Below are 21,355 nucleotides of genomic sequence, written 5' to 3' on the forward strand. Positions count from 1 at the left end.
TGTCTAATTGTTAGTGATGCAACAATTAATCAGAATCAGGAATCAGAAAAATTGGACATTTTCTGGGTATCAGAATTGGAATTGAGAAAATCTTGTCATGATTTTTGATTCTAAAAATGATTCTTCCACATTTTCTGAGAAAATTAGTTATTTGTTTCAGTCGAAGATTAAAAATTTTTTAAATTATGATATTAACAATGGCCTATATATGAGGTGATGTCTATCACAGTGGACTTTTCTTTTGTGTAGTCAAAGTGATGAGAGATTACATCTGGTCAGTACTAATTGTCCCTATTTCAGCAAGAGAGGGTGATATTAGGGTTGCCATCCAACTGACTTGAGTGGCAATTTGTATTCTGTATATAATATATATTAAAAGCAAAATGTTCCATCACCACCACACACAAATAACGTAAATTTAAAAATTAATTTGATTTACAATTTGAAAATTTCAAAACAATGTTTAAATGGTTTTTAAAAACATTGTTTTAATTTTAATTTTATTTATTTATTTAATTTTGCCTGCATTTTTTAAATCCTTAATTAAAATTTTTCAATTAAATGCAACTCTTTTTTCTTTTGCAACGTAACTAGAGAAATTGTTTTAGTGATGTTTCACACAAAAATTAATCAAATTTAAATTTATTTTAATTTTTTAGTAATTTTGTTAATTTTTGTTTCATAAATTTGCCCAGTTTTTAAAAATTTTAATTATAATTGAGTTAACAGTGAACTATTAAAAATAGGCTATCTAGTTTCAATTTAAGGCTGGCAGTTTACAAAAATATTGGATACGGTCAACAAAATGGTTTAAAATGTAAACAATATTACATTTCAATTGAAAAATATTACATAAAATTTTTTTTTAATATTTAGTATATTTACTTATAATGATAAAACGACTTTCTCATTATAATTATAAAAGTTTTCATTATGATTCACAGATGATGCTTAATATGTTAAATTTCCAAATGCAATTGGTGCGATTCTGAGTAAAAGTACTTGTTCATACTAAGTTTAATGCTGGTTTGAGTTCTAAAACTTGATTTTTCAAGATGAATCAGTCTAGACATTCATGGCTCAAGTGAATGAATTCAGAAGTTGGTTAACTTGTGATGATGATGATGATGATGATATTTGTTTGACTTGTTGCATCATTTGCCAAATCTTATTTAATATTAAATATGACAGAGTTAAATCGTTTGCAAGACATGCCCATTGCAGGAAACATGAAAAAAAAGTGCATCTCATTTACCTTCCCTTCCCCTGGTCATTGTGTTGGCCAATGAAACATTTTTGAGAGATGGAGACCTTAGATGACATGATGGGATAGTTTGTTGAGTAAAAGACAATTAGCTGTAATTTCTTTAGGGGTAGTGTTGCAATATTAACTTTATTTGAAATAAAATTACAAATTATTTTGTAGTACAAAATAAATGCGTGTGTATCCACATATAAATGAAGAATTTTCATGTTTCATTTGAAAGATTGATTCTGGATTTTCCAATCATTTTCCATTCTTAAGCTTGATGTTAATTAATTAATGAATGTACCATGCTCATTTCTAAACTAAAATAAACTTTACAAAGTATTCAAAAGAATCAGAAGTTTTCAGCAGAACAGGAATCAGAATCAGGAGAAATTTTGGTATCATCCCATCACTAAGAATTATATAGTCATTAATTTTCATGAAATTCATTGCACTGGAAGTTCATTACTTATCTATTTTACTATAGTGTATCTTACATAAATTATTAATTTATAAATATTCAAATCTATTCTTATTACAATCTTTATATTCCAGAAGTGACAGTAATACAGATTTGGTTCATTTTACTTTCTATAACTATGTAAAAAGTTATTTTTAGAATTAAGATGAATAATAAAAAAATCATTTTAATTTCGACTTTCTAAATAATTCACATTTGGAAATGCCTTACAAGTGAAAATTTCAAAGATCTTCAGCATCCAGTCAACACTTTAAACCCTCAGCTGTTGATTTTGGGCACATCATTTACAAAATGACATAAATTGATTAAAAAAAGATGTCATGGGTATCAAATGCTATTTCAATACTATGAATGAATAAATGGAACAAATCCAGTTTCCAAAATATTTTCACATGTAGAAACTTACTCTAATTAAAAAGTACCAAGAATTAAGCAAATTACAAAAATTATATATATTAAAAAATTACCTCTTATTTTCAGGTGAATGTCGTCGTCTTTTGATTTTTTCTTCTGTGTACTTATCTCTAGGCCTCTCTTGTCTATCATTATTTCTACTTGAATTTCTTGGTTTATGTTCTTTTTTCACATCATGATATTTTTCTTCAACTAACTTGTTTTTGTGTTCTTCATATTTTCTTTTATCTGTAGGATAAAAATTTACAGTAAACAATGGTTTCATATAAGATTTCACCAATCATTTTATATATAGTTTGCCACTAAAAATGTATATCACCAAAAACTTATTATGATGGTGAAAGTAAAATCTTTTCTCACATCATAAAATTTGAGAAAAAAATTATAGAAACTGCACATTAATGATAAACTTTTTTATCATCAGTGTGCAGTTTGCAATATCTATATTAATCCTTATAGCGGCATAAGGAATATCTTCAGTACATAATCGATAAATATGTAAACAGAATAAAAAATTTTGCTTTAATAAAATTAATAACAATTTTTTGAATAAACAAACAATATCCAACGTGTAAAAACTAATATATAAATCATACATCTGTCTGTCTAAAAAAGTTAAGATTCAGGTAAAAATTTGATTTATCTAACTAAACATTTGCAGATTTAGTATCAGTTTTACATTAAATAAAATTGATAGTAAATCTGAAAATGTTTATTTAGTACTACGTTACATGTTTTAACTATTTAACTACTAATAAATACTAATTAATCACTTGAAGGTTTTTCAAATTTTAAGAATAAAATTTATCATAAGGAATGAGAAAAATGAAGTTACTGAAAAGTAGGCATGGCTAAAAGCTTTTTGTTAAGAAATGACAATTCAAAATGCGTACGATGTATCAAAATGATATAATGCATCTGATGGAAGGTTAAACAACATTTATGACAAAAATTTTTAACATCATGGCTGATTGAAGGGAAAAATGAAATATTTGTGTATGTTCTTTTAACACATTTACAAACAAAATTAAATATTTTTAGTGAATTTCATAAAAACACTTTTTTATATTCTATGGTTTTATTACACTTGAATAAAGGATTGCACAGTGATTTTTTGTTCATTCTATATAATCTAAATCAAATTTTTAGTTTTATGATCTTTCCCTTAAAGTTTTTAACTGTATTCAATAACAAATTATTATTTAAATGTCATATTGATACGTTAGTTAAAACTTTAGCACTATATCATGGCATCCTGTGACAGTTTTTGTTGTACTATTTCCTCCAAGCCTATTTTCTGATTCTTTTTTGTAATTTTTAGTTATTTCTTATCTATTTTATCTATAACTGCTCCATCACTCATTGACAGAATTTCACAGAAACTGAATAAAACGTGAATATGAAACTATGCTACAATACGAAATTCATATCGTCATTTACCACACATTACTACTCCCATATATTGCCAGGATTAGAATAAGCTTACCTACCTATTCTTAATGAAAGAGTTAAATATTTTGATAGGTATATTTTATCTGATTGGTTGTACCTAAGAATATCTTCTAGAAGCACTCACTTATCATGTATTCATATTTGTTTCTTCATTTAAATATAACTCATAGGTTATTCTTTTATCATGTAGCAAATAGTTTGACAAATACAGAACACATGCTTCTCCTTGAATATTCATGATATAAAAAATTTGTATAAGTATGCTTTATAATTCTTAAATATTGTTTGATATTTTATTCTTTGTTATCTGTGTTTAGAATTTTTATTGGTTTGGAGGATGGAAATCAAATGTTACCTAATTATATTCCTGGATTATAAGAAATTTGCACATTAACTGTTAATATAAATAGAGAAAGAGAAATTTAAAATTTTTAAAAGCACAAACTTACATCTAAACTTCTATAAAACCTTTGACTTAATAATTATTATTTTAATTATAACAACATTCAAAATAAACCATTATTTTCTTAACTTATGTAGTAATTCCTTATACAAAAAAAATCACACTACTCAACAAATAAAAATAAAATTTGTAACTAATATTATAGAAGTGTATAGCAGTCTATAAAGCATCCATTTTACAAATATGGCAAGCATAATTTTTTATATATTGAGTTCTAGAATATAATTTTTATTTTTATTTATTGTAAATATAGGTAAAAACAGGAGTGAAATTCAACTTATAAAAAACCAAAAAAAATTGTTTTATTTACAAAAATATATATGAAATTACATTTATGCTCAATCTGCTGTTGATAACTTTTTTGCAAATCAGTCCAGGATCTCACCTGCCTTGACACCATTGTTTCATTGATAGAATATCTGATGGAACTTCTCCCCTTGCTCATTACTGATGGTACCCAAATTTCCAGGGAAAAGATTTAAATGTGAATGTAAAAGTAGTTTAAGGAACATTCTACAACTCATTTTATTGTAATTTGTGAGTAATTCTTTGAGTATTTTTTTGTAGTTTTCTGTTTATCTACTGCTCAAAAACTGTTATAACTTCTTTCAAAAGACATCCATGCACTTAGTTCAATGTCATTCAAGTTTTGAGCAAACTGTGCATCCAACAGTAATTTTAGCACTTCGTGTCACTTAGTTTTAAAAAAAAATCTGTTTAAGGTATTTGAAAACAGTGCATTCTTTATCTAGTGCTATGATAAGAGTTTTTATTAATCCAAGTTTTATATGCAGTGGGGTATCAAGACTTTTTTGAGATCAACTAGAGAAGTGATTCCCAAACTTTTTTTGAGCCACTGCTCCCTTGGTTCCATAAACTTATACCCAATATCCCCAACTGTATCCCCAGCACTCATAACCCATTTTGCCTTGTGTGAGAAAGACTTAGAAATGTTCTATGAACCTCATAATTTGTGTTCTTACTGTACATTGTTCTCCACATGTGGAAACAATTAAACGTAATGTTTTAATGGATGAAAAGGACTGTTTGATCCAGTGGCGTGCCGTGACATTTGATGATAGGGAAGCTGTGTTTCTGTAAGAAGCCGATTTACAGGGGCAATCAATTAATTGCGCGTCAGGGCCCGTTCGTATTCGTTTGTTCGATAAGCCAGTAAAAACCGTATACTTCTTTAAATGTATTTTTAATAGATTATCTGACGTACTTAATAAATAAGAAAGTTCAATATAATTACCTCCGTTATTAGATTCAATAAATTCCCTATGGCACCTAAATGCCAATTCTCGCTTTGAGAAAAAACATATAACATCTATTAATTTAGATATATCTATTAATCGTAATTATCTCGTTATAATTTTCAATATTTATTTTATATTGTCTACCAATGTTAAATTCTATTCCGCGTTGATTTCCAAATTGCTTCAATTTTACGAAAGAATCGTCATTCGTCATAAATTTTATCGTCAAAATGTCGAAATGTTTTTGTTGACGTATTTATATTTAATTTAGGCATTGGTCTTTCTCTTTTAATAATGTTTTCTTTTTCATTATATGATCTCGAGCCAAAACTTTTTTTAAATAAATTTTTGAATCACTAGCCACGATATAAGGACTAAAATTAAAATTATCAGAAAAACTTACTTGGTAAAACAAAATGTGTGATGAATATACCTACCTAGTACAAAAAATTCTTCAATTGTATGAATATACTTTTAATGAAACTTATAATATAACTTTGTGAAGAAACGTACATAAAAATAACAAAATATTCTTTACTTTTTAAATCTTAAAACAATCCACTTACGTTAGTGAAATAGCTCCCTACGAGTGGCTAATGAATGGAATCAGAGACGGTCCAGGTAGGTGTGTGCGTGCCAAATCCCGAGGGTGCCGATACCGGTCAATGTCAAATGCCTCTTTTGTCGCATCATTAGTATATATCAATGGACACGACAGAGTTGTTGTAGATTTTAAACGTTTCTCACCATTGCTGTAGAAATCTAAATATGTTAAACTTAACAGATTGTCAGTCGTTCGTTTTCTAACTAATTCTTTTTAGGACCAAGTGTTCACGGAAATTTCTAAAATTTACAACTTTTCGGTCACTCTCATTGAACTGGAAAAATTTCTGTCTTTATTACATCTAATATTACGAAGAAATCAGACCCCACTGTACTCGGCAAGAGATTGGTTCGGTTAAGCTTCTGATAAAGTAAAATTTCGGCTCTTTCATCAGGGTTTTATATATGTTTCTAATTCCCTAATCGCTTAATTATTTAACTACTTCTTAAGTAGAAATAAATTGAAACCAGGTACTTTGTACTCGAATATCTGTAGTCTTGGCAAAGAAGTGGAAAGAAATTTTTATGACAACCGATACATAAATCGTAAATTTAAGGAAAATAAATTCTAGAGCTTTTTTTGTACCATTGTATGTCTCATTCATTAAATTTGGTTGTAAATGATGCTGCCAAAGTAACAGTTAATTTTTTAACACTGTACTAGAATTGAACACGTTTTTTCTGCATCCCCTTACAGATGGGACACACTAAATCGTAATATCACCGGTTTAACATTGAAATTCGTAAGTAATATAAGATGGGAGAGCAGAATAAACGCAGAATAAATATATCAAATATTTTAATGGATTTTTTTTAAAACTCCTGTCAACTATACAGAACTATCATAAAAACATGTCAGTAAACTCCTATTGATTGTGTTAAGTTATAAATCTAGTCTAGGGTTGGCAACCATTTTTATAACATGGGCCAGAATAAATTTTACGTTTTTTCCGCGGGCCGTAGTAGTTAATTGACGCCTTTTTGTGACTTCTGATTTTTTTCAGTCTGCAAATATGAAATAAATAAATAAAAAGTTAATTACTACATTTATTTCTCTAATCGATTTCGAAAATTACAAAGAATTGGAAAAATAACTATAAATTAGTTATTTTTCCAATTTAATAATCTATTAAAGATCTCGTGGGCTGGATAGAAACTTCTCGCAAGCCGTAGCTGTCCCGCGGGCTGGGGGTTGCCCGCCGTTGATCTAGTCTACTCGTGATTCACATAATCGGGCGAGGGCGGCCGAATATCTAGCAGGCAGGTGGCGAACAGCCCACAACCGGTCCGGGATATAAAATTAGAAGCTTTATGTGTGAAGCATCCACCAGCTAAACCGGGTGACGTTGGTGCTCTGTAAAGCGCATGTGCCAATGCCTATATAATCTGGTTGATTGGAAACTGACCCGGTTTCGACATTCCTTCCGCCACTGAATTATTCGAATATACAATAGCAATCTTATCGTTTTTTTCACATGTAGTATAGAAATTTGTAAAAGATACATAATGCAGTTATAATAAAATATTAATTTTAATTAATGCAAAGTACGTTAAAATATGAAAATTTATATTTTATAAAATACAAGGGAAGGTCACTGGAAGGTGGAATCGGCGCTTCCATCGCTTCCAATGACGGCACGCCACTGGTTTGATCAGGGCACCAGACGCAGTGTCACTGTTCAGCCAGGATCCTGACCCCAGTGCCCCCTAGATTATAAATTTACTTACCCCAGCAGACAGTAGCACCCACTTTGGAAACCACTGAACTAGAGGTATATTCTTTATATTAACTTGACCTGAGCAAATTCATCTCTCTGAGGCCATTCTTTTACTTTAAAATGATTTTGTGTTGCTTTACTATACCAAAGACAAAGAAAACAACAGTATTTGGTAAAACCAACCTGAAGCCTATAACTTTTAAACCTCCTATAATGTTAAAATACATATCTGTATTTTAACATTAAGTCTGCATCAAGTATTTTAAAATTTGTTAATATCACAACTTGAAAATCTTATGTGCCAGAGAATTTTTAACTTCATTTTTGTGTTCAGCACATAGGAATTAACAAAAAAAAAATACTTTTTCCTCCCATAGTCGCAAATGACTGTAAATTAGTGTTATCAACGTTAAAAATAACAAATTTAGTATGAGTTTTAATTCTGCAGAATCTCTAACAAGTTAATCAATTATTACTGATCTAAATAATAATAATTAATTGAAAAATTATAAAAAGACAACCAAAGAAAAATACAGACAATAAACTTTTTATTAAATGTATTATAATTCTTTACAATAATAAAAAAACGAATTTAATAATAATATCTGTAAAAGCAATAAATATATTCTATTTCTATTTAAGTGAAAAATGTTGGTAATAAGTAATAACAAACATAATGATAAAAATAGAACCTTTATGAACAAATAGAAGGAATAAAAGCATAATTAATACAATTTATCATTCATTTCAATTCTTAAAATGAACAAGCTAGAAATTCTTTTACAAACTTTTTAATAATTTAAAAATCAATATAAACTGCTTTAAGAGAGGCAAGCTTATATAGCAACACAATATTATTAAACAACAATTTTGAACAAATCATATACATCTCTAAAATTTCATTCTTCTTATCAAACTCCATTAAGAGAAAACATGAAAATCCACAAATACACACAAAAAAATCAGAAATTATTACTGGAAATTAGGATGCAGAAAAAGTAATTTTATTCAAAGATAATATTAAAAAATTCATCAGGATAGTATTTGTCGTTGTTGGTTATGATCCAGGACCAGCATATTGAATTGTCCAGCTCAAACAACGATGGCTGCTTGAAAGCAAAGAAGTTGTCCCCATCTGTTTTTTTTTTTTCTTTTGCAGCAGATGGTCCAGGCAGCAATTGATCACCATGATGATTTTGCAGACTCCAAAACAGGTAAAAATTTAATGGGGCAAGGTCCAACAAATAAGGGGGAGTGATCAACGAGTTTCTAGCCCTTCTACTGCAGGTAGTGGATTGTCTTCTTATGTTGTATGTTGATTTAGCATTATCCTGATGGAATAAAACTCCCATCTAGTTGGCAACAATGAGTGAACTTTGGCAATCTGTAGCCTTGATTATCAAGCTTATCACAGTAGCTGTTGCTGGTGATCCTTTTGCCTAAGAGCATGTAGTTGATGATAAATGATACCATGACAATCATAGAACATAACATCTTGTTGCTCAAAGCTCCCTAAGACTTGTGGGTGGTTGTTCACTGGGCATTACATAAGCACCTCAGGTCATAGTAAATCCACTTCTTGTTGCAGGTCACAAGGGGATTGAAAAAGTTCTGGGATCAATTTAGGGATGATGCAAATTTGGGAAATATGGATATGCATGTTATGCTTAATCAGAATCTGTAGCATGCACCTTCTACTTGTGTACTTGATGCTCAGTCATTCTAGCACCTTGCAGGCTGAGCACTGTTAGCTTCTGAATTGGGCTTTGCTCAGTCATCTCATTCTGTGTGAATCAGGTATTTGCAATAACCAGCTGCTGCCTCACCTGATCACCGCTGATGATCCAGAGTGTAACTTGTCATCAGTGCTGTAGCCTCCAAACATGAACAAAACAATTGCTGACGCTGCACTAAAACAATCCATCATCATTGTAAATTTTAGCTATATTTTCAAAAGGCTCCTTCACAGAGGATAAGTCAAAACTCCAAGAGACCATTGATCATCTTTTCCTCTTATTTTTGTGAACTTTTTGAAACTTACACAGACTCAGAACATAGTTTCATTACACTACTTTAGAAAATTTATATTTTGAGCTACTAGCCAAAAATTTAAAAAAAATTCTTATCCTTATGTGCCTACAGGCATTTTTGCAAATGCCTTTTTTTGCAGAAACAACTCTCAGATTGAACTGATATTTTAAGCAAGTATAATTAAGATCTTTCAATACAGGTATAAGGATTTGCGGCTTTTCCTACACAAAAAAAGATTTATAAAATCAAATTTTGACGAATTCAAAAATAAACAGCAAGTTTAAAATCATTGACAAATAAAATATTTATATAATAGCAAAAAATATATTTAATTAATAATCCAAATAATAATCCAGTAGGAAAAAAATTTCAAAGATTTTCAATAAAATTCATTTTAATTGTATATTACAACAATGATCAGTAAACACTAGAAAAAAATCAACGAATAATAATTACGAAATTCTAGATCACAAATAGTATCAAGCAAAGATAATTTTCTTCTATAAATAAGGTTTAACCATCATTAAACTGACTGAAAGAATTTGAGAGACACTTCATTCATTTAAGCAATTTGACATGATGAACTATAAATTAAATAACATAACAAAAAATATTATTATAATTAACTTACATTAATAAGGTTAAAATGTGGAACGGCGTGCCTGAAACAGAACCTAGCGCCAAAGTTGATGAGCTTGGCCGGCTCCAAATCGGCACGTTTGAACTAAACAGAAATCATGTAGAATATAAGAAAACAGTAATCATAAATTATGAGAGAATAATTTTAATACTGCACATTACTTATTGCTACTTATATCATGTATACCATGTGAGTTGAAATAAACAGTAATGATACCCTGTTTTATATATTCTACATGTTTTACTTATAAAAATATTGATCCATTTTATCAATGCTAACATTCCATTTAATTTAAATACAATATATTCAAACATGAGATGATTTCAATTATTTGTATCTATTTATATTTAAGAATAATCATAATAAATCTTTCAATACAACTATATTCATGTATTTTTAAAAAATTAAAATGTGGTTTTTAATTATCAGAAACAATTAAAATGTCTTGATTTTGAAATTCCATATTTGGATATTTATATATACAAATGTATAAATATCCAAAGTATAAAAGCTTGTCTTATATAACTTCCAGAAGCATTCACTGTCTTAAAAATGTCCAGGATCTATAGTTTTAAATTAAAGTTATTAATTTGATACTTGTAGTGTTTTGTCCTGTTTCATATTTAATTCTATGTATTTATTACATTTCTTTGTTGCTATTTACATTAACCATTTTGAATTTCATAATTTGAATATGATGCTGGAATGTTTTCTAATTTCAAATGATTCCATATCCTGATGATAAATAGACCAAAAATGTTAGATTTCAAATAATCTGTCACTTGTTCTGGTGTTGATCTTTTAAATTTAAGTTATTAAAGCATATTATATTCATCTATTACTAATAATGTATTTTTTATCATCAAAATAACTATCATCATCAATAAAAAATATAACTGAAGTATTTGATATGAATTAATAATTTTTTTGATGGATACAGTAAACTATTTAAAGCATTCAAACATACACAATATTCAGATTATTATTATTCAAAATTCATCATACTGTATTCCACTATTAAATGAATAAAACTAAAATATTATGTTTTCAATTGAAAATTCTTCACAAATTTTTTTTGTATATAGTTTCAGCTTCCCTTGTATTTAATTCAATAATTATGTTAAAAGTACAAAGCATAAAAAAACAAAATTCCTTGATGTTTTATTAAAACAAATTAATATCTAAAAAGTCCAAAAAAAGACCAATTAAAACTAATAGAAAATTTAAGGATTGGAAATGAACAACAATTTGAAAATCTTAAATAGAATAAAGTCAGATATTTTGAAACAAAACAAGAAAGTTTAATGAAGAAAGTAAAATAAATAACCCGTCCAATAACATGTTTATTAATATGTTTACAGGATTTTCACAATCTTAACACAGTATAGTCATCCATTGTATTATTCACTAACTCAAACTCAGCCTTCTTACTAAATATACTAGTTACATCTAATACACCTTATTGCTGAGAACATACATTTATTATCTTGTATTGTATTATCTTCAGATAAATGTATTATCACAGCAGCCATATAAGATGGAATGTATTAAAAAAAATTCTTATGGAGCTAATGTCTCCAATCATTTTTAACTAATCAATGCTAAAAATATCATACACGGATATCTCTTGTTATATGCACTTTTGCTACAAAGTATTTTTAAAAAGTCAAAAGATATCGAGTTAAACTACTATGTATGTAGGAATAAATCAATCATCATGCATTTATGTTTATGATTCAAACACCTTAAATGCAACCACTGTTGCAAGTATTCAATATTTTGCAAGTTCAGAATCTGAAACATCACAAAGGATATTTTTTCTTATTAAATTTTCTTAATTACAGAAGATCTCAAATTTTATAACCACTTCTTCATTGTAGCATTCTAGCATCAAAAACCATCAATCCACTAACCCAGAATCTTCAAAAAAAAAATGATGAAAGGTTGGTCTAGATTCAGTTGACTCATTCTGTGAAATTACTAATTACAAATGTACTAGTTTAAAGGCAAAAATGGTCAAGGTATTAAAGGCTTTAACCTGCTATTCTAAAGAAACTGTATTTGAATCAAAGCAGAAATGTTCATGGATTGACCAGATTACATTGGATCTCATCCCTAGCCATTTGGTCACCTTCACTGTGGGCCTGATCAAATCCATGATTAGAATGAAAAATAGTCCTTTTAGTACTTACAAGGTAGGTAAAATTTTTAAAAAGATTTACTAACAGAAAAATATAAATGCATTTCTTTTTGGAAATGCATCCCTATTTTACCTATTGAAAAGCCACACTTTAAATTCAAAGCCACATTTTCAATTATAATATTTTCTTGGAACCAATTAATCATTGAAAGTGACAGATACCTGTAATAAACTCAAGATTTTTCTCATCATGCTGATTTGGGTCTACTATATAAATATCAATATAGATACAGCAGACTCTGCTTATTGTAATCAGATTTCAGTTATTGTAATCAGATTTCAGTTATTGTCATCATTATCTCCAAATAAAAAAAAAAAGAAAAACTTTTCATGCTCTACAGGTGATAATGCACAATCATTAACAATTCAAACAGTAAATATTAATTTATTTAATTTGTTCACATTGAAGTAGTTTAACTGCTGGCATTTCTTACTTTAATTATACAGTTAGCAATATTTCTTAAACATGTAGCAATAGATTAATTAGATTAGTTATTTATTATAGTTTTATAAAGCTCTATTTATTAACAATATTTACCCTTATATGTAATAAGACGCAGAAAAAAATTCTATATTGTTGTAATTTAATGAATAGCTCAGATTTAATGCTAATTTTCTCATTATTTTATCATCTTGTTTTGTCTACAATTCTCTTCTTTTCTTTTAGTAATCTATTTTTGGGGTTTTTAAGCTTGGTACAGTTTAGCAATTTCCAATGATTCCATCTTAATGAATATGGCAAGAATTTAACAGAAGCATGTTTTGAGATAATATTAAATTCTAGAAATACAGCAAGATCCTGATTCATAAGTATGAATGTATCTTTGAATAGATAGAATTCTTGGTTAGAATAGCAAACACAGAATTCATTCTATCCATATTCTCCAAATTACAAACATGAACAGAAATTTTTCATTTAATAGTAAGAAAATAAAAGTTCATAAAGATATGAAGAAACAAGTAAAATAGGGTAAAATAAAATTGTTTTTGACAAGACTATGGTCTTGTTTATAAAATCGTACTACCGGTTAATTTTACCAGCTTAGAGGTATGAAGGAGTACATGTCAAGAGTTGATATCTGGCACAGAGTATTAGGTGCCCAAATCATTTGCGCATAAAAAAATCCAGACTTGTAGGTAGTCAGGAAACCAAGAACCGAGTCAAAATAAAATACAAAATGGCGACCCTCTTCTACAAACAGGCACCTCACCCCACTGAAGTCAAGTGGGGGAGAGTACCACCCACAGTCATTCTAAGAAGTGAACTCTGACCTTAGGATTGAACATGTAGTATCTTCTATGTTAAATAAAATTTGTAATCTAATTTTGTAGAGCAGAGGGCACCACCGTGTGACCTTTGCCCTTTGACCTCACTTTGCTCCTAAACTCTAATGAGGAGAGACATCTTTTTATTTTATTTAGTTAAGCTTTCAATTCGACAGCTGTGCCGATCTTAGATTTATATTATATCTCGACACTATTGTAAATATCACATAGCTGATACAAATTAAGTAAATTATCGGTTTCTCAGTTAATTTTTACTGGCAGAACACATGGTTGAGGTCAACAGACAAGGTAGGACGCAACCCAGTATTGTTTGTCCAAAATAAAAAAATCATTTCAGATGATACAATAGCCACGATTTTTTTTTTCAAAAACGGGAAATTTTTGTTGGACATTGACAAAAATTCAACCCGAGACACGCAACAGAAAGAAATTTCTACCTTGGATAAGTTAATTTCATCAAAAATGCATTGTGGATGACCTTGTGGTTGTGGCTGTTGAAGTTTGAATGATTGCACTCAAAACCAGCAATACTAAAGAAGATTGAAGAATGATAATGAGATCCGCCTTGAGCATCAAAGTGATCCTGCTTAGTAGTGAGTCTCTTAGATATAGTCTTGTCCCAAATACAGCTTTGCCATTTTACTTGTTAATCACTAAAATTGTAATCATTGATAGAAGAATCTGTCATAGACACGTAAGTTCAATAAACTGCAAACTGAATTGAAATGAATAGCATGACCTCAGTGAATGAAAATTTAATGTATGTGAAACAAAAAATATGGAAACTAGAACATGAAGGAATTTCAATTTCATTATTAGAATAATTTCTCATAAATATCAGTTGGCATTCATTGTATTGTACTACATTGAGTACTTATGAATAAATATTACATAATATATTTAATTTTTTACTCTTTTTCTTCAGAAAATGGCAATATATAGTAAAATTTCTATAATTAAAATTAAAGTATACAAAAATAAAAATAAATAAATATAGACAGAATATACTGTAGAAGTAAACATAAATGAAATAACTAATATATAATGATAATATTAAAATCCGTAAGTCATAAATATCTTCTTTATCAGATCAAGATATATTACTAGATTAATACAGTTTAATGCACCATTAGTTTTAGGAATATAATAATTTTGAGATGCATTTATATCAATAAATATACTTTAAATTTTTTATACTCATTTGCCTCAATATGCAAAATTTAACATTTTGTATATTGACGCAAATGAGTACCACCAAATAAAGGTTGACTCTGCCATATGACTGTTATTTTCCTGAGGTGCAAGAAAGGATATAAGAAAACTTTTTATTGTATAGTCTTTTATATTTTTTGTGAATTTACAATTATCGTCCTGGCAATTTTATCAAATGCTATTTATATGATATTTCAACATCATCTTCAATTATCTAAATAATTAATAAATAATCCAACCTTTAAATCTTTATTTATTACAATTTTATAATTCTGAGGTAGCCGACTTTAGAGTGGCTGAATGCAGGATATTAATAGATTATCACAGAAGGCCAGAACTTCAGGACTTTGAATTTCATAAGAACTAATATTTGTACAGCTTAAAAATGAGAATAAGAAAACAAAAATTCTAAAAATGAAGATTAAAAAATGTCTTATATCAATCAGATATCAAAGTTTTAACTATAGTACAAACTATATTCTGCCAATTATATAAGTATAGCTTTGCACTCCAGGAAAACAGAAGGGCCCATGATTTCTTTCTCATTTCAAAGATTTAATCAATGATTAAGTATTTACAACACTTTTTGACTTAGAAGTCCATCATAATCTGAATATATTTTGATTACTTATATATTTATTAAATATTTTCCTAATTATTGATAGTTTTGTATTTATAGTTGTTTGAGATGAAAATGACTCCTATTCAAAATGATAATGGCAGTGATCTGATTTCATTACAGTGTGGTTCTATTTTACTTTTTAAAAAGTTTAATTCTAAAAATTACTTTAAAAAATTAAGAATTAAAAGCAAAGACCCTAATATTATATAATATATGACTATATAAAAATACAGACAAGCAAAAAAAAAAAAAAATACAATTAACATTTCAACATAAAAGGAATTTAATATTATTGATATATCATGTATATTAGCTCCACATACCTATTAGTTGTATTGATCTTGCAATAAGTATAAAACAAATTTTAAAATATTAGCAGTTAAAGTTATTTTTAATGAGAATTTTTGGCAATTCAGATTCCACAATTTTAATTATTTTAGCACAAATAGACAGATATGTATAATGAAATATTTCATGAACATAGTGTGCAAAGACTCATTTCCATATTCAAACTTCTCAGCAAGAAAATACATACATGAAAATTATCAGATATGTGCACATGACTGAAATCTCATCATCATAAAAAAAAATTATATTACATCTTATACTTTTCTTTAAATAACTCATAACTCATGAATTCATGAGATATTACTTTTCATCAGTTAATTGAAACTATTGGATATTGCATGAGGCATAAAAAATAACCTGGAGGGTCAGATCCAGCCCAAAGGCTTCCAGTTGGCCATCATATAAATTATACTACAATATATAGGAACGCAGGTTATTTATTAAATTAAATGCAAAAATAGAAAATTAAATAAATGTATTTTAAAAATAAACAAGTAATTTATAATGTTTATTATCTGAAAACAATTCAATATCTTAAATCATGTAAGTCACATATCTTTATATTTAATTTTGCACAATTATTTAACCAAATGCACTTTTACCTTTATTAACTCTTTAAGACATCCTGAAGCCAAGAACAATGAAATTCTCAAATAATCTCTAAAGCTTAAATTATTCAAATATTTAAAGAAAAAAACAAAACATTGTATAAAGTGAAACTGAAATTAATTGCACTTTATAAAAATGAAAAAAAAAAAAAATTCTTTATACAAGATAAATGTAAAGATGGCTGGCCATACTACACATATTACATAATATATGTAACCAGCCATTTATTAATAATTTATCAGTACTGTTGGCATTTATTGGTTCATTGACTGAAATACTGAAAATTGACCAAAAATAATGAATTTCTATTCATGGAAAATACTTAATTCTAATTTCATTTCAACATGGTTCAAATTGCTTGTCAGAAATTAACTTTGTTAACATCTTATTTTTATGACTTATTAATATTTTTGTTATAACTCTAAAATTCTTTACATATTTTATATCAATGTATTTTTATTTTTTTCTCCTGTAATATTCATTTAACTTCAATTTCACCTTCTGTAACTCTTTAAATACATTTCAATCTATATTTTTGAATTGAAGACATCTTGTGAAAGAATCTTGAGTCAAAGAATGTATTTTTATTTAATTTTGTATATTTATTTAAAGGCATCTTTGACACATGTAATTTATAATATTAAATATTGTTTTGGACAAAGTTTTTGCATTTCTTTCTTATGTCTGATAACAATTCAATAATTTTTAAAAACTTAAAAAAAATTACTTTTACTTCATCACACAAGCAACCTTTAAAATCCAGTAATGCGTGTCTATACAAAAGCTAACGTTTTCAACCCCATCGGGGTCTTCATCAGACAAAGTTCATACGAGAATCCAAATACAAGTGGAACGGAACAAAAAAACCGAAGTGAATGTTATTTAAATTCAAAATCGTAAAATTAAAATAAAAAATGGAACATGATATTCTATGTTTATTATATAAACATAGAATATCATGAAGCTCATCACATTGAGTTTGGAAATTATTTCATGCAATATAATATATATATATATTTTTACCTCTATAAAATTGAAATAATCCAAGAATTAAACAAAATAACTTATAAAGTTCTGTCAACAATTTTTGGAAATTTTGAAATAAAAGATAAATATATTAAATTACTTGATAATGCCAAAGAGACTCAATTTCATTTATATTTTTAATGAGAAATCTTGGAAAATTGCAGCACAACCATCATCAGAGTTCTGTTACAATTAGTAATTAGTTATACTATCTGACTAACTGACTAAAATCATTTTAGTGGGACTTGTGAGAAAGAGAATGATGTATTGATACTCTCTGATTTATTGAAAGAAAATTCATTTTTTAAATCTAATCCTAATTTATAAAAATCCAGGATGAAATATATTTTTTAAAAATATTGAAGACAAAATACAAATAAAAATTTGATATCTCCACACATCCTTCACAACCACAGGAACACAATTTACAAAGAAACTTTTAACCAATTTGCATATTTGTAAGCAGGAAACAACCTCAAAAAAAAACATTGACTCTGTTCTTGTTGTGTTCCTGCGGTTGTGAAGGATGTGTAAAGACATCAACTTTTTATTTGTATTTAGTATTTTTTTCTAATCCTAATTTATTATTGAATCTAATAATTACTGAGTATTTAAAACTGGAATAATCCTTTTACATGTACTGTACAATATATTTATTTTCATGACCTGAATCTTGCATAATATTGAAATTAGAACAAAAGTAAAGTAAATCAAGATTTTTAACAAAAATGTTTTTGTTCATTATAAGTTTACATAAAATCAATTATTATTATTACTTACCATTTCCCATTTTTTATACAATATTTTTATTTACAGTCAGACTTCCCTAATGTCACCTATTTGAATAACATGTGTTTGGGCTGTGACCTTAAAAAGCTACATTTTGAGTTTGTTAAAAGTATACAATAAATGTAATTTAATAAGGCAATTGAACAACAATTTAAGTATTCACACACAAAACAAACATAATGAAAACCTTGTTCATGTATACATCAAAGTAGTGAACATATATCAGAAATGAAAAAACTAACAATCCAGCTTCAATGATTTAAGTTTTGTTTACTGGTTTAAAAAAAAAAAAAAAAATCTAAAGTTGTAGTTTGCACTGCAAATCTGATGCTTTTAATTTTAATTACATCTTACATGATAAATATATTCTTTGCTTGAGCTGAGAAATCATCATTTTATATTTGTATTTAATGATACAATTTACAGGAATCATGGCTTTTTTATTAGTAATTTTCTTCTTCATAGCCACAGTTCCAATTGATTTCATCAGAAGTTAGATAGTTTTTTTTTATCAGTATTCGGAATGTAATTTTTTATGATATTTTCATCTCTGATGTTATATACAATGGTATCTTGTACTTCAAATGACTAACTTTGAGCACTTCAGAGTTTGAATGCTAAATTTGAGAATACCTTCAATTTTCCAATGTTACTTTGAAGTTTGTCAGAAATTTCATTCTCTCTACTTTGTGATCTTCTTGAGTTTCACCTGCAATTATATTCATAGACTTCAGCAGTTTGTAACAGGCAGGACAAATGTCATTCAAACCTACAACAGTGTAAACAAGCATCAAGATAGTTAATGATGAGATTAATGCGTTTAGAGTCTGAAAAATCACTTTCAGTTTGTTCAAGTCAATATTTCTCGAATGAAGCAAATTATTCCTGCATCCAATGATTAGAGAATGATTAAAATATTTAAAAGAAGAATAGTAGTTTCTGTATTTGTCAATTTTAGATCATTACTGTTATGATAAGTTGCATTGTCCAGAAACAGTGTTCCTACCATATATTTCCTTGTCAAGTTGCTGTATCCAGTCACAAAAACTTTCACAATTCATCCCGGCCTTTTTGCTCTACTTTTAGTGAATATCTACATTGTGCAAATTTACATTCTTAAATTAAGAATCAAAACAGCAGCCAATCATTTTTAAGTTTTCCTTTTTTTTTTTTTTTTTTTTTATTTATTTGTAATCTGCCCAATTAATATCATAAATTTGCAGATATTATCTTACTTCATTTATCAAGTCTTTTGAAAAATCTTCTTTTTTTTTTCCCATCTTTTCCCATTATGCAAGTTTTTATAAATCCAAAGTCTGATTGGCTGTAGCTCACTGACTGTTCTGATAGACTATAAACATTAACTTTTTAAATCTGTCTGACTGGAACTACTAGTCAATTGACTTATTGTTGTTGTCATGGCAACATGACTTGAAACTGGTCCAATTCATTCAGTCAGTTATACTGTAAAATTGCCCTTTTGTTACAAGGTATTTTTAATTAATATACATTGATATCACAATGAAAGATAAATATATTATAAAATTTCTTTAATCTGGTCCTTTATTTTTCCAGAGTTTTTGCAAAAAATATTAAGTTAATTAAAAAAATAATGATTTATTCATAGTTTAGTTAATCAAATTTCAATAAGATTAATCTAAATAATTAAGTGTAATGCAAATGACATAATCTAAATGGTATAGCTCATCTGTGCCTACAATTTTAGGTTCAGATTTGCAAAAAGCTTCATTTTATTAATCTGATTTAATCCTTCATATGGATTATCTTTTCTTCTATTAATTTCTGTCAATATAGTTTATAGTTTCCGGATATCAATATGTAATAAATTTAAATCATCATTAATTCTAGTTGTGTAATCCAATTAAATCTAGTTGTGCAGTCAAAACTTCAATTTACTGTAAATTTAATACATTTAATATATATATATATATAAAATACCAAGATTTCCTAGTTACTGTACTTGTTTTTACTTGTTCATGTTTCTAAATGCAATCTATACTTGTGTAGCTCTTACAACCACATCTAAGAAAGCAAAGCCATTTTAGCCAGCAAACTATTAACATTGTCAAGTTTAATATTCTAATTTTTATCTTCATCTTTTACAGTTTAAAATAATCATAACATTATTTCACTTCATGCTTCTATTTTTGTTAAAATTTAGTTTAAAAAAGAAAAAACTATTGTTAGAAATAAAAATAAACTTCTTTAAAAAGTTTTGTAACAAAATATATATAAATAGAAACTTTGTGAATGTTTGTATTTATAACACAAGTAATTATTATATCCATATTCAAAAAACTATAGTTTTTAATTTATTCATAAAAAATAAATTACAGTAGAACTCTGATTATCCAAATTGATTCATTCTGCAGATAATTTGGATAACTGAAAATTTGCATAAGTGGTTTAATATGTAAAAAATTAAATTACAGGGTAACACACAACAACATTGTACACATACTGTACATAATTATTTCTTCATCAATGTATGAGTACATGAGTACATCCTACTGGTCATTTGGATCTGTCACAGCAAGTAAGTGCCACTGATCATGCAGTCATATGATATAAGAGAATTACAGCATGGTGACAGTGGGAGGAGGAGGATAAGTGGTGATTTGATTAATCAGAGTTCCACTGTATTGTTTATTAGTATAACAGTAATCATAGCTTAAAATGGTTATTTAAAATTCAGTAAATTTCAAAAACTTTACATATATTAATATGATCTAAAATTAGAAGAGGTCTATATTATAAAAATAAATATATATGTTTCATATTTTCTATATTTTTTACATAATGAGAAAGTATTATTTTCTCTTAATAATAAGATAAAGTGATGTTAATTAAAAAATAAATATATTAACACTTCTCTCAAATAATCATGAAATCAGTTTTTCAAATGTGTAAGGAAACTGCTGTGATTTCTCC

At 27.6% G+C, this 21,355-nt stretch overlaps 1 protein-coding gene across 1 annotated transcript in view; it reads right to left on the reverse strand.

Moving 5' to 3' along the window:
• LOC136980226 (G-patch domain and KOW motifs-containing protein-like) overlaps positions 1–21,355 on the reverse strand; it is a 66,242-nt gene that overhangs the window by 15,159 nt on the left and 29,728 nt on the right. Inside the window, exon 6 of the mRNA XM_067276321.1 lies at positions 2,198–2,372. Within this exon, the coding sequence (XP_067132422.1) occupies positions 2,198–2,372 (175 nt within the window). The remainder of the gene's footprint in view (positions 1–2,197; positions 2,373–21,355) is intronic.

The sequence above is a fragment of the Centruroides vittatus genome, unplaced genomic scaffold (assembly GCF_030686945.1).
Source record: "Centruroides vittatus isolate TY-2023 unplaced genomic scaffold, ASM3068694v2 contig_680, whole genome shotgun sequence".
NCBI classification, from domain to species: Eukaryota; Metazoa; Arthropoda; class Arachnida; order Scorpiones; family Buthidae; genus Centruroides; species Centruroides vittatus.